Raw genomic sequence first — 14,869 nt, forward strand, 5'->3', positions numbered from 1 at the left:
AACTTAATTTGCTGTTGCAGAGAGGTTGACAATGGCTTTGGTCAGCTCTATTCTGTGGACTCTGAATGTGTGATATATAGCCAAACAACTGGGTTGTTTTGTTTCATTTTGAGACAGGGTCTCCCTTTGTCACCCAGACTGGTGTGCAGTAGTGCGAACACAGCTCACCACAGCCTTGACTTCCTGTGCTCAAATTATTCTCCTGCCTCATCCCCTCGTCCTCCTGTGTAACTGGGATCACAGGAGGATGCCACCATGCCTAGCTAATTTTTTTGATTTTTTTGTAGAGACACGATTTCACTTTGTTGCCCAGGCCGGTCTCATATTTCTGGGCTCATGTGATCCTTCTGCCTTGGCCTCCCAAAATGCTGGGATTACAGGCATGAGCCACTGTGCCTGACCTAAACATACTGTTTTTAATCTGATTTCAATTATAACCAAACGGTTGCATTTTCTATGTAGTTGTTCGGCTTCTGAATTCTCAGGACTACCCTCTGTTGCTCACTTCACTATTGTTCAAGTATTAATGAATTCTATTTCATAGATTGCGATAAAGAGAAATTTTTTCCTTACCTTCTGTGTAGTATGTGTAAAATAATGAACACTGGTGAATTAGCATGCAATTGGATATAATGTGCTAACAAAAGATTTTTAGTTTCTCAGGTTTAAATTTTACTATTAGTTCCCTTCGACTTGTTTTTCTTTGTTTTTTGGTTGTTCCAAGAGGTAGCAGTTGGGTGAAAACATTTCATCTAAGCCTTTGACAGAACAAATACCTTGTGGGCTATTTCTTCACAGGAATTAAAACATCATTGTAAGAAAGTGGTTAAGAAGCACAAAGCCAGGCGTGGCATTTGTGAAAATGGCAAGATAAACATAGCCACCGTTTCACACAACACTTAGTCCCTACCTAGATGGTGTACCAGGCACATTCAGATACCTTGTTTAATCCCCACAATCTTTTGAGTTTATTATTCCCTTTTTATGGACAAAACAGGCTCCAAGAAACACTTGCTCAAGTTTACCCAGCCAGCAAGTGATGGAGCCTGAATTTGAACTGTCATCTGACCATTGGTGACCTTACGAAGGTTTCACAGGTTCCCCACACTGGCCAGACAAAAGGACCGGTACAGCCAGCATGGCCTGTTTCCTATACAAAGTCTGAGCTTTTTAAGGACTGTCCACTTTGTATAATGCCCCCCACCCTTTTTTTTTTTTTTTTTTTTAAGAGATGGGATCTCAGCCGGGTGCAGTGGCTCATGCCTGTAATCCCAGCACTTTGGTCAGGAGTTTGAGACCAGCCTGGCCAACATGGTGAAACCCCATCTCTACTAAATATACCAAAAATTAGTTGGGGGTAGTGGTGGGCACCTGTAATCCCAGCTACTCAGGAGGCTGAGACAGGAGAATCGCTTGAACCCGGGAGGCGGAGGTTGCACTTAGCCGGGATCGTGCCGTTGCACTCCAGCCTGGGCGACAAGAGCAAAACTCCATCTCAAAAAAAGAAAAAAGATGAGACGAACTCCTAGGTTCAAACGATCGTCCTGCTTCAGCCTCCTGAGATACAGACATGGGCCACTGCCCAGCTTGTATACTGCACTTTTGACAAGTCACTTCGATCTCTGAGCTCATGCCCAGTGGAGTTAAAGTAACTCCCCCACATCCTGAACGGATGAGGAGCCTATTGTTATCAACAAGATAGCTATTTGCATTTGTGGTTAGATGATCTTTCATCCTGTGGAACTGTGGCAACATAAGCATTGCAGCAGGTGTTAGTATCCCAGACCTCTGAGCCCTAAATAGCAGCAGCGCTATTCACCCCCTCCACTGCCTGCAAAAGATGCTCCCATGCATTCCAGATACATTCGAAGAGGATGGGACTGCCCCAAGGCTACAGCTACCGAATGTGAAAACAAGAGACACCATAATGTTTAGGCAGCCCTCCATCTCTATCAGCGGGTTCCACACCAAGGATTCAACCAACCATAGGTCGGAAATATACTACTGACCATATACAGACTCTTTTTTTCTTGTTATTATCCCCATACACAGTACAGTATAGCAACTTCACATGGCATTTACATTGTATTAGGTATTGTAAGTAATCAACAGATGAATTAAAGTATGCAGGAGGATGTGTGTAGGTTATATGCAAACACCACATCATTTTATATCAGGGACTTGAGCATCCTCAGATTCAGGTGTCTTCAGGAGGTCCTGGGACCATTTCCCCCTGAATATCAATGGATGACTGTATATACTCACCTATCAGAAAAACCCTCAAACTTACATCTTGTCTTATTTGGGTGGTGTATCAACCACTCCAAGGGTCTAAGTTCTTTTTTGACTGAAAAGATGATCTACCACCTACTAGCTGGGTGGCCTTGAACAAGGTAGCTAAACTCATGGAGCCTCAGTTCCATCTGTAAACTGGGGATTAAGCTTGCTGAGGTTAGTAGGCCCTAGTGCAGAGGCCGGTGTTCCTTCCTGGGCTTTCCTCAGTTCCTCCTGTCCTGAGCTGCCCTCGCCTGTCTGCTTAGCTCAGAGGACATTGTGAGATTATTATTTTTACTATTTTTTGTTTTTGTTTTTGTTTTTTGTTTTTTTGAGACAGAGTCTCGCTGTGTCACCCAGGCTGGAGTGCAGTGGCGCAATCTCGGCTCACTGCGAGCTCCGCCTCCCGGGTTCACGCCATTCTCCTGCCTCAGCCTCTCCGAGTAGCTGGGACTACAGGCGCCCGCCACCACGCCCGGCTAATTTTTTTGTATTTTTAGTAGAGACGGGGTTTCACCGTGGTCTCGATCTCCTGACCTCGTGATCCACCCGCCTCGGCCTCCCAAAGTGCTGGGATTACAAGCGTGAGCCACCGTGCCCAGCCTGAGATTATTGCCTAACTTACCTGCCGCAAGTTTAAGGAGCAACGCTGTGTAAAGAAATGAAGTCAATGGGGAAAGGTGGAGACCCAGCTTTAGTGTAATTATCTTTGATGGCACAAATGGAGAGAGAGTTGCTAGTCCCCTAGAGGAATATGTAGGCAGTTTTCCAACTTTGTAATGGAGAATTTTTCTTCATATTGGAGCTTAAACCGTTTGGTTTTTCTAAATGTGAAATATATGTCTTGGATATTTTGGAGTATTTTGTACATTAGAACTCCTAGGGGTACTCTAACATTATTTGGAGCAAATCAACTCAAATTCTGGCCTCTGAACGCTTATTCCACATATCAAAAAACCCCCAAAACCTCAGAATATTATCCTTACATATTTGTGATGGTATCTTTTTTGTGTGATGGTTGAGAGGTGACAGCATGCTGGCAGTCCTCACAGCCCTCACTCGCTCTCGGCACCTCCTCTGCCTGGGCTCCCACTTTGGTGGCACTTGAGGAGCCCTTCAGCCCACCGCTGCACTGTGGGAGCCCCTTTCTGGGCTGGCCAAGGCGGCAGCCGGCTCCCTCAGCTTGCAGGGAGGTGTGGAGGGAGAGGCGCGAGCGGGAATTGGGGCTGCGCGCGGCGCTTGCGGGCCGGCTGGAGTTCAGGGTGGGCGTGGGCTTGGCGGGCCCGTCACTCGGAGCAGCCGGCCGGCCCTGCTGGCCCCGGGCAATGAGGGGCTTAGCACCTGGGCCAGCGGCTGCGGAGGGTGTACTGGGTCCCCCAGCAGTGCCAGCCCACCAGCGCTGCGCTCAATTTCTCACCAGACCTTAGCTGCCTTCCTGCGGGGCAGGGCTTGGGACCTGCAGCCCGCCATGCCTGAGCCTCCCACCCCCTCCATGGGCTCCTGTGCCGCCCGAGCCTCCCCGACGAGCGCCACCCCCTGCTCCACAGCACCCAGTCCCATCGACCACCCAAGGGCTGAGGAGTGCGAGCGCAGGCGTGGGACTGGCAGGCAGCTCCACCTGCAGCCCCAGTGCAGGATCCACTGGGTGAAGCCAGCTGGGCTCCTGAGTCTGGTGGAGATGTGGAGAACCTTTATGTCTAGCTCAGGGATTGTAAATACACCAATCGGCACTCTATCTAGCTCAAGGTTTGTAAACACACCAATCAGCACCCTGTGTCTAGCTCAGGGTTTGTGAGTGCACCAATCGACACTCTGTATCTAGCTGCTCTGGTGGGGCCTTGGAGAACCTTTATGTCCATACTCTGTATCTAACTGATCTGATGGGGATGTGGAGAACCTTTATGTCTAGCTCAGGGATTGTAAAGGCACCAATCAGCGCCCTGTCAAAACAGACCACTCGGCTCTACCAATCAGCAGGACGTGGGTGGGGCCAAATAAGAGAATAAAAGCAGGCTGCCCGAGCCAGCAGTGGTAACCCTGTCCCCTTCCACAGTGTGCAAGCTTTGTTCTTTTGCTCTTTGCAATAAATTTTGCTACTGCTCACTCTTTGGGTCCACACTGCTTTTATGAGCTGTAACACTCACCGCAAAGGTCTGCAGCTTCGCTCCTGAAGCCAGCGAGACCATGAGCCCACCGGGAGGAACGAACAAACTCCAGACACGCCACCTTAAGAGCTGTAACACTCACCGCGAAGGTCTGCAGCTTCACTCCTGAGCCAGCGAGACCACGAACCCACCAGAAGGAAGAAACTCCGAACACATCCGAACATCAGAAGGAACAAACACCAGACGCGCCATCTTAAGAGCTGTAACACTCACCGCGAGGGTCCACGGCGTCATTCTTAAAGTCAGTGAAACCAAGAACCCACCAATTTCAGACACAATGGTATCCTTTTTTTTTTTTTTTTTTTTTTTCCTGAGACAGTGTCACTCTGCCGCCCAGGCTGGAGGGCAGTGGCGCAGTCTTAGCTCACTGCAACCTCCGTCTCCTGGGTTCAAGCAATTCTTCTGCCTCAGCCTCCCCAGTAGCTGGGATTACAGCCACGCATCACCACGCCCAGCTAGTCTTTGTTGGGGATTACAGGCGTGAGCCACTGCGCCCAGGCTGTGATGGTATCTTAACCGCTTTAAAATTGTTTCAGAGCCTTGAGCCACCAGACAAGGTTAAAACTGGGGAAACAGAAATCAGGGTTTTAGACACTGCAAGGTTGCAACTTATCAGGCAACAGCCTGAGCCCCCAGATTATGTCTGATTGGTTCCTGGATTCTATCATGTAAAGTGAAACCTAGGGTTCCCCCGCTGCCTGCCTCCTATGGCCTGGGATGGGAGTTAACCTTTGCCTGTGTCCAGCGTTTCCATCTTCTTGAAGCCAGAATTATGGAGCTTGGGGGAGGGGAATCAGAACTCTACCCCGTGTCCATTTTAATCAGGGCCTCTGTATCTGCTGGGAGGAAGAAAGACCTATTCCTCCAAATCCCAGACTTCCCCTAGTCTACTGATCTAACATCTTTCACCTGTAGATCTCACCTAACACTCCATGAACTACATGCTGGCAAGAGGTGGTCTCATAGAAGCAGCAGCTGAATGAGCACACCCCTTCCTGCTAGCAAGGGCCATCTTCCACCCCTGGATAATCCTACTCCTCCCTTCCCTCAGTTCTGGCACTCAGCACCAGCCCAGTAAATGGTCGTGGAATGAATAAGTGAATGAATTAATGAATGCAGAACACTTTTACTGCAACCGGTGGCAAGACATCCAAAGAGAAGCAAACACACATTTACCCACAGAATTGAAGCTCACTTCCCAATTTTTTTTTTTCAGCAACCCATAGTAAAAAGAGCAACTCAAAAAAATGTGCACTGATTTTGAAGCAGCTCCAGTGAGAAATGCAACTTGTTATTTGGGCTAGGCAGGTTCCTGGACACCATTGTGCAGCCCTTTGGCACAACTTGCTGTGGAGCTCTGTGGTCAGAAGCACTTGTCTGCCCTTCCATGACGCCACACTCACACCTGGAGGTTGCTCCACATCTCCCAGTCCTTCAAGCTTTTCGTTTTTTGTGTGTGTTTTTTTTTTAAATTATTCCCAGAAGCAAACACCTGGCCTAAACAATCCCTGGATTGTAAAATAAACAACACTATAAAGGAAGACAGTACCAAATGAGGCTCCGCAGTCACCCTACCCAGCAGCAACCGAAAAAGGTTTGGTTTCTTGTCTAGGAACAGCACTCACCCCACACCCCGAAGGAACTGCTTGGTCCAAAAGATGGAGAATATGAGCAACAGAGTGACACTGAAGATGACGGCCATCAGGTAGGCAAAGATGCGGAACTGAGGGTTGCGGAAACACTCCCTCAGAGAGTAGTGGCTGGGGATGGGGATGGGCGTAGGCACGGTGGCAGAGGCTGTGTCTGGGGGCGGCCCAGTCTGGCCCCCAGCCTGGGGGCCAAGGTCCAGTGTGTAGACTCGAGGCTGGCGCAGGAAGTAGCGGCTCTTGGGCTGGTCCTTGAGGCACAGCTGATGGCCTTCCAGGATGACGTGGTGGGGCTCCAGGCGGAGCAGGGTGAGCATGGCAGTGTCCGTGGGCAAGTCAGTGACAGGCTGCCCTGAGGCCAGCACTGTGGGCTGGCGACAGAGTGGGCACAGCAGGCGGCGCCGGGCTGGAGTCACCAGGCTGAGGTGGGCCAGACATTCCACGCAGAAGGAGTGGCAGCAATCCAGCATTTTGGGGGTATGGAACGTGTTGTTGAAGGGGTTCCAACAGACGGGGCACTCGGCCTCAAGCTCCTGGCCCTGCTGCTCAGCCATCCTCAGGCACACACGGGGAGGTCTCGTGGGAGAAGTCCTGGCAGAAAGGGGAAAGGAGCAAAGGAACAGTCATGAAGCCCCATCCCTGTGCTTGGCCTGGGGCAAAGTGTTCTGTGGGTGTTGAAAGGTGTAATTACCACGTTTTACTTAGGTTCAAAAGCGTTTTGTTCTTGATCACCAGTTCCTAAGCCATCGAGTTGAGTCAAATGCTCCTGCAGCCTCCCCTCTGTCAAGGTGAAGGCCTGGGCCACCCCTACCAAGAGCCCCCAAGTGAGCCGCATTGGAGCAGACAGCACCCTGGGCTTTGGAGCTGGACACAAATGCTCCTTATGGTCAGTGTCTGTGCCCTTGGCTGCCCTGAATCCAGGGAGCTGGGGGTAAGCCGCAGTCTGCGGGTTTTGCTACAGGACAAATGTTTCCTTCCCTGCTACCTCAAATCCCTGACTAGCGCAGAGATGGGTTTTGTGAATTCCCTGGTCTGTCCCTCCTATGGGGACAAATGCCAGCCCTCTTTCCCTCCTCCCCTTGAGCTAGAGGGCCAACCCTCCACATCCTACTCACCCAGTCCGTGGCCTGGCAAGGGGGCCCCTGGAAAGGCCTTTCTCCTTACCTGGAAGCCTTGCAGAAGCTCCCCTGCCCCAATCCCCAGATCAGCCCTTCCAGAGCCTCTTCCCCTTCCAGAGCCTCTTCCCCTTCCAGAGCCTCTTCCCCATCCTCTGCCTACCCTGGCTCCTCCTCCCTCCCTTTGTCCTGGGAAACCTTCAGGGCACGCACCTGGGCTTCTGTGGGCTCCAGGGTGGTCAGGCAGACTATTATGGAGGGCCTGAGGCTCCAGTCGCTCCCTCCCCTGAATTGGCAAAGCTTTGGGAGACTGCCTTCTTGCCACCAACCCAGGGGCCTGTCTCCATGGCAGCATGCACGCAGCACCTGGGGCTGCCAGGTGGCCCAGTCTGCAGCCTCTTGAGCACACCTGCTTGGAGCCGAGGCCAGAGAGCTTCCTGGGGGGTGGGGTGGGGAGGAAGATGGGGGACCTGAGTTCCCCCCAGGGCATGGCAACTAATTGAACCTGGAAACCAAGCACCTGTGAGATTGTGGGCAGTCCCTTCAAGACCTGGAGTCCCTGATCTGGAAAGGTAGGGTGGCAATTTCTTCTTTCTAGATGTGAAGAGGGTAAGTGAGTCTTCTGGGCTTCCTCTCTCTGGGGCCCTCATTTCTCTACGAAAGTGGCTGGAACCTCCTCCTTGCACAAAGGGGCTGCCTGCTCAGCACTTCAGTTGCTGTGAAAGTCACCTACTTCGAAGCTTAAAAGCTCCGACTATCAGATTCAGTCCAGTCACCCGCTGATCTTTTAATGTGCCTAAGTAACTGCAAGCAGCGTGTCCAAACCTCGCTGCCTTCTGCTTTGTTCTTAGCACACAGCCGGTCAGCCTTCTGTGATCTTAGAGCTGGCCATCCCACCAACCTTAGGGAGTTAAAGCGGGGAGCAGGAGGGAGGCGCACCCCAGCTCGGCTTCTCCGTTTCAACCAGAAATACTTGGCTTTTCTCTGTTTCTCATATGGGTCATTTGAATAATTTGAAGAGTTGATCTGCTGGGGAAAAGAAAAAGTTTAAAAACCAATTCTCCATCTGAACTACTCACTTTGCAGATGAGAGACAAGAAGTGACTCACCCAAAGTCACCCAGCTAGTTAATGGTGACATGGGACCCATGTCTTCAGACGCATGGTTTTCGTAAAGACAGAAGGCTGCATCCATGCCGTCCACCTACTCAGCGCGTGTTACTAGCTAGATAATAAGTGTTTGCATGTGATCGGGAATCCCTCACAGCCAGAAGACTCATGGTAGAAATCCAGGAACTGTGCAAGAGGGGATCCGGGAGAAGGAAGTCTCCCTAGAGCCCCTGATATGACATCATCTACCCCGACTGAGCCGATGTCTGAAGCAAAACCTGCTTATACTCTCTGACCTGTGGCTTCCTGGTTTTCTTCTAGACCTCTGGCACTGCTCCAAATAGGGAAGGAGGAAATGAAGATATGCAGTGGGAGATGGAGCCCTAAGCGAAACTAGGGTAGTTTAGCAGGGCTCTGCACCAGTGCTTTATTCTGCAGTCCATTCATCCACTCGGACATTATTGAGTGCTTACTGTAGCCCAGGTGCTGTGCAAAGTATCATGGTGAACAAAATAGACATTGTCTTTGACCTCATGGCATTTAGAGTGTAGTGAGGCAAAGAGACATTTAATGAGTAATGGGCAATAAATAAATACACAATTTTAATGGTTGTTAATAAACGGCAAAAAGGAAAATGGGCTTTGGGTGCTTGGTGGCTGCCCCCGCTGAGACCACCAGAGAAGGTTTCTGCAAAGGGTGACAGAAGAGCTGAGACCAAAGTATATAAGAATCCAGCCACGCAGAGTGGAGGAAGAGTGTTGCAGGCCCAGGGAACAGCATGTGTGGCCCCGAGGAGAGGAAAGCTCTTCCAATTTGAGAAAGTGAAAGGAGTCCAGGGTGATCAAGGTGTGGTGGCTGGAGTAGGCAAGGTGGAGGGGGGATAGGACGCGGGACCTGTGAGCTCGGGAGCTCATCTGGATTTTATTCCAGGGGTAAGCGGTAGGGTAAGGTACCTGATCCTATTTTCATTTTTAAAACACCATTCTAGCTGCAGAGCAGAGGACAGGCTGAGAGGGACAAGATCGGGAAGGGAACACCCGTTCGGGCTGCGGCAGTGTGGCTCAGGCGTGCGATGGTGGTGCAGGTTAGGCAGTGGCGGAGAAGATAAAAGGGGATGGGATAAGTGATATCTTTGGGGACAGAATCAAAGCCACTTCCCAAGAAGCAGTGGAGTTCTAGGGATCCAGCTGTAGTTTCTGTCAAGGTTCATGATGCCAGATCCATGGCTATTTAGGGCTGTGATTCCAGTTGAATTGCTTGACCTCTCTGTGCCTCTATTTCTCCTTGTGAAAAGGAAGCCAAAACTAGTAAAGCTTTTAGTTAGAGCCCAGCACCCAGTAAAGACCACAAAGCGACACATCACCTAACAATGGGGATATGTTCTGAGAAATGCATCGTTGTGTGAACAGCGCAGAGTATTTACACAAACCTAGATGGTAGAGCCTGCTACATGCCTAGGCTATGCGGTCTAGCCTGTTGCTGCTAGGCTACAAACCCATACAGCTTATTATGTTCTGAATACTGTAGGCAATTGTAACACAATGATAATTATGTGTGTATTTCAACATAAACTTAGAAAAGGCAAGGTAAATATAAGGTATTATAATCTAATGTGGCCACCATCACATATGTAATCCACTGTTGACCAAAACATTGTTATGGATATATGAGGCAGTTGCAATTATTAATGCAAATGGATTTGAGAGAAAGAAAGGGTCAAGGGTGACTTCAAAGACATGACTAAGTTCTCTGCATCAAGCTTTGAGAAGCCCCTCAATCCCAGAATGTGTTAAAAGCAGACCTTTAATACTTATCAGAAGCCTTAAACTGTATGTAACCTTGACTCATCATTTCCCCTACTGGGAATTGATTCCACGGAAACCATCAAGGACTTCTGCAAAGATGTGAGTACAGAGATGCCCATCCAGGCGCTGGTTTAACAGTGACATATGGAGACCTACATCATCATCCAGTAATAGGACATTGATTAAGTAGATTCTGCTCCATCCATAGGAAGAGATATTATGCAGCCTTTAATATGATGTGGTAAAACTATTAATATGGATATATGCCTAGGATATAATGTCATTAAGCAAAAAAAAACCAGCAACAAAACCATATTACCACATAATCCAATTTTCAGAAGTGTGTGCGCAATGGAAAAAATGTCTGGAAAGATAAACAACCAAATATTAGCAGTGGTTATCTCTGGGGGCAAGATTATAAGTTTTTTTTTTTTTTAATTCTCTTACCTGAAAATTCTAACTTTACTCCAGTAAGCTTGTGTTACTACACGTCAAGATCTCCTGTTTCCCCCCAGATAAGACCTACATTCTCTGAAGTCCCATGGCCAGAGCTGTAAAAGGCTGTCCAAGAGGAGGAAGGATCATTATTGCCTGGATCTGTATCTGTGCTGCTCTCCCACTGTTGTTTCAGGATCAGCTGGGGAGAGACTCTGGCCATGTATCACCTCCACTCCAAGCCAGGACATCTCAGCTACAGTAAATCCTAAACACTGCCCCAAAGTCATCTCCTTGGTCTATGAACAAGTCATCGCATCGCCAAATATCAATTGTCTCCAGCATCACTCCATTGTTTTCAACCAAGAACTGGCATTTCCATAGCACTTCACAGTTTACAAAGGGCCCTGGCCCTTGCTAAGATCTAAGTGTGGTGATCCATCTAGATAGGTTACTTGCCTTTTAGGATTTTTTGTTGTTTGCAGAAAGCCATTTGATACTCTAAAACCACCCTGTGAGAGAGGCTGAATGGGGAGTAGAAAGGTGCCGGCTTTGGAACCAGATTTGGAACCATTTGTCTTGGACAAATGGCTTAACTTCTCTGAACTTCATTTTCCTCTGTAAAAAAGGCTAATCATCCCACTCCTATAGGGTTGCTCTGGGGAAGGAATAGTCTATAAGGTGCCCAGTAGAATACAGAAGGTGCTCAATACAGAGTTAGCATGATTATTTTTAGACTCATTTTCTAGATGGGGAAGCCAAGGCTCAGAAGGGTGAAGCGACTTGCCGATGTCTTCCCAGCTAAAGAGTAGCTGAGTTTGAAAGATGAACCCAGTAGCCTGCCCTCCCAGGCCAGAGTTCGCCTGCCGCGCGCTGCAGGGCTGCTGCCTCTCTGGACTCTGGGGCCCTGTGACCCGTCCCTCCGCGACCCTGTCTGTCTCCTTACCTGCTCCCTCGGAGCCGCCTCCTCCGCCTGCCTTCCGTGCAGCCCTGCACGCATGTGCTTTGTTTTCTGACTTCCCAGGCCCGATTTCCAGGAAGCGTGGGTGGGTCTCATTTGCATAGGTCTTAGCAGCGCTTGGCCAGCTCTCCCTGTTTCAGGTTTTCTTCTTCCTTCTGGTGACTTTGGACTTCCTGTACACCCGGGAAGCTTTGGTTGCTTTGTCTTTCTCCTGTGAGTCATCTGGCTTTTTCTCTGAGGGGGTCAAATGCACTCATCCTTGCAGGCCTCTGTTCTGGGTCCGGTTGATGTCCTGCCATCCCCTCGGATTCCACTGTCCTCTGTGCGCTGACCCGCCTTGACTCCTGGCTTCTAGCCGAGATGGATCCTTCCCTGTGCTGAGCCCCTGCAACCAAAATACAAATAGCTCTTGCAAAATACTGACAAAAGCGGCCACTAATTCAGCAGAAAGATAGTCTGGAGACGGTTGAGCGTCTGCCTGAAGAGCCAAGGTTCTCAAGCAAGGCACACTTCTAGGTCAGAGTTCAGTCCTCACTGAGAATCCAAACTCCGTTTAACTAGTGATGGAGACTTGAGCAAATTAGTTAACTTCTGCCAGCCTCAGTTTCCTCACCTGAAATGGCCATAATAACCTACCTACTTGATCTGTAGATTAAACGAGGTAATACGTGTCGAGATCGCGTAATAACACAGGGCCTGACATACAGTAACTCGGTAAATGTTAACCAGAACTATTATTGTTATACGACCGGTCTGTTCACGTGGCCCATCTTTTGTTCCCGCTCAAATTCTTTTTGTACCTACGGTCCTCCTTTCTTTCTTTCTTTTTTTTTTTTTTTAAGATGTAGTCTTGCTCTGTCGCCCAGGCTAGAGTGCAGTGGGGCGATATTGGCTCACTGTAACCCCCACCTCCCTGGTTCCAGCAATTCTCCTGCCTCAGCCTCTCGAGTAGCTGGGACTATGGGTGCGCGCTACCATGCACGGCTAATTTTTACATTCTTAGTAGATACAGGATTTCGCCTTGCTGGCCAGGCTGGTCTCAAACTCCTGACCTCAGGTGATCCACCTGCCTCGACCTCCCAAAGTGCTGAGATTACAGGCGTGGGCCACCGTGCCTGGCCCCTTATTTCTTTACTGACATTTTCAGCAGTACTTGAGAAATAAACAAGTAAATAAATGTATCTGCGTGGTGATGTAATCACATGCCCTAGTCCCCTCATTTGTGTTTTTTTACATTAATTTTTATGTATTTATTTATTTTGAGACAGAGTCTCACTCTATCATCCAGGCTGGGGTGCAGTGGCACGATCACAGCTCACTGCAGCCTCAACCTCTTGGGGTCAAGCAGTCTTCCCACCTCCGCCTCCTAAGTACCTAGGACTACAGGTGCATGCCACTGTGGCTGGCTAATTTTTGTATTTCTTGTAGAGATGGGATTTCTCCATGTTGCCTAGGCTGGTCTTAAACTCCTGGGTTCCAGCCATCCACCTGCCAAAAGTGCTAGGATTACACTTGAGCCACCGTGCCCACATTTGATTTTTAAATAGGTAATATATTTACATGGTTGAGCATGTGAATGGTTTGATTTCACAGTGAAAACTTTCTCTTCACAGCTACCTAGTTTCCCTGGAAATCAAAGTATTATACTATCAGTTTGTTGTGTATCTTTCCAAAGATATTTTTTGCATACACAAACAGCATGTCCATGGCAAAACATCTATGTGTTCCTTTACCTTCTTTTTACATAAATGTGCATATTATGTACTATTCTGCATTTTTCTTTTTTCATTTGATGATGTATTTGAGATATCATTCTGTATTAGTACATAAAGACCTTCTTCAATTTTTGGCCCAGGGCAGTGACTCACACCTGTAATCCCAGCACTTTGGGAGGCCAAAGCGGGTGGATCACTTGAGGTCAGGAGTTCAAGACCAGCCTGGCCAACATGGTGAAACCCCGTTTCTACTAAAAATACAAAAATTAGGTGGCGTCATGGTGCACACCTGTAGTCCCAGCTACTCAGGAGGCTGAGGCAGGAGAATCGCTTGAACCTGGGAGGCAGAGGTTGCAGTGAGCTGAGATCGTACCACTGTACTCCAGCCTGGGCGAGAGAGCAAGACTCTGTCTCAAAAAAAAAAAAAAAAAAAAAAAAAAAAAAGACCTTCTTTGGTTTTTTAATGGTTGTATCAGATTTCATTGAATGGCTGTACCATAAATCACTTCACCAATCCCCTATTGATCTAATCCCCTCATTATATAAATATTGAATGAAAGACTAATGCAAAAATGCTGATTTTAAGTTAGCCTAGAATTGTGTGAAAATAAAACTGTGGACTTTGGGAAGTTTTAGATCTCTAAAGAAAATGTCTAAGTAATTCTCCTCTTTCTGAGCTGGAGACAAGAGGTATATGATCACTGATGGCCTCAAAGTTCCTCTCAGCTCTGGAATTCCTTGCTTTTCGGTGTCACTACTGGTTAACTGAGGTTACTGGGGATTCGAGATACTGATTTAGTCCAAAGAACCTGGTTTGTATTTGAGAGTTTGGAAGTTGTGCTTTCTGGCTTGGCAACATAAGACAACATAAAGTTCATCTACTTTGACCTAATCATGTAATTCCCCAGAAGTATCAAAAAGATATATTTTGGTTGAGTGAGGATATTCATTGTGGTTTTATTTTAATCACAAATGATTGAAAACACTCCAAAACCCCATCAATTAAGTGAAAAACTACATAATCATTTAAAATGATGATATAGAAAGATTTTCATTGACTTGTAAAAATGGTCACAGTATACTGTAAATGGAGGGGGAAAGCAGCTTGAAAATGGTGCATGTTGGCCGGGTGCGGTGGCTTACGCCTGTAATCCCAGCACTTTGGGAGGCCAAGGCAGGTAGATCACAAGGTCAGGACTTCGAGACCAGCCTGGCCAATTTGGTGAAACCTCGTCTCTACTAAAAAACACACAAAGAAATTAGCCAGGCGTGGTGGCAGGTGCCTGTAATCCCAGCTACTTGGGAAGCTAAGGAGGCAGGAGAATCGCTTGAACCTGGGAGGCGGAGGTTGCAGTGAGCCAAGATCGCACCACTGCATTCCAGCCTGGGCAACAGAGAGAGACTCCGTTTCAAAAAAAAAAAAACACAAACAAACAAACAACAAAACAAAACAACAACAACAAAAAATGGTGCATGTTGGCTGGGCACACGCCTATAATCCCAGCACTTTGGGAGGCTGAGGTTGGAGGATTGCTTGAGCCCAGGAGCTAAGACTAGCGACCCCATTCCTACAAAAAATAAAAAAATAAAAAATTAGCTGGGCATTGTGGCACATGCCTGTTGTCTCAGATAATCAGGAGGCTG

At 48.2% G+C, this 14,869-nt stretch overlaps 1 protein-coding gene across 2 annotated transcripts; it reads right to left on the bottom strand.

Moving 5' to 3' along the window:
* Nucleotides 1-5,545: 5,545 nt before the first annotated feature.
* Nucleotides 5,546-7,492, bottom strand: RNF183 (ring finger protein 183). Of its 2 annotated transcripts, none has more exons than XM_003264019.1 (2): nucleotides 7,414-7,492; nucleotides 5,546-6,676 (listed from the first exon to the last, which is right to left on the bottom strand). In XM_003264019.1, the coding sequence occupies exon 2, from the start codon at nucleotides 6,637-6,639 to the stop codon at nucleotides 6,061-6,063; it is 579 nt and encodes a 192-aa protein (XP_003264067.1). In that variant the 5' UTR covers nucleotides 6,640-6,676; nucleotides 7,414-7,492; the 3' UTR covers nucleotides 5,546-6,060. The 2 variants fall into 2 exon arrangements, with proteins under 2 accessions (XP_003264067.1, XP_004088851.1); XM_004088803.1 differs by lacking the exon at nucleotides 7,414-7,492 and adding an exon at nucleotides 7,250-7,313.
* Nucleotides 7,493-14,869: the final 7,377 nt, after the last annotated feature.

The sequence above is a fragment of the Nomascus leucogenys genome, chromosome 8 (genome assembly GCF_006542625.1).
Source record: "Nomascus leucogenys isolate Asia chromosome 8, Asia_NLE_v1, whole genome shotgun sequence".
In the NCBI taxonomy this organism is placed as follows: Eukaryota; Metazoa; Chordata; class Mammalia; order Primates; family Hylobatidae; genus Nomascus; species Nomascus leucogenys.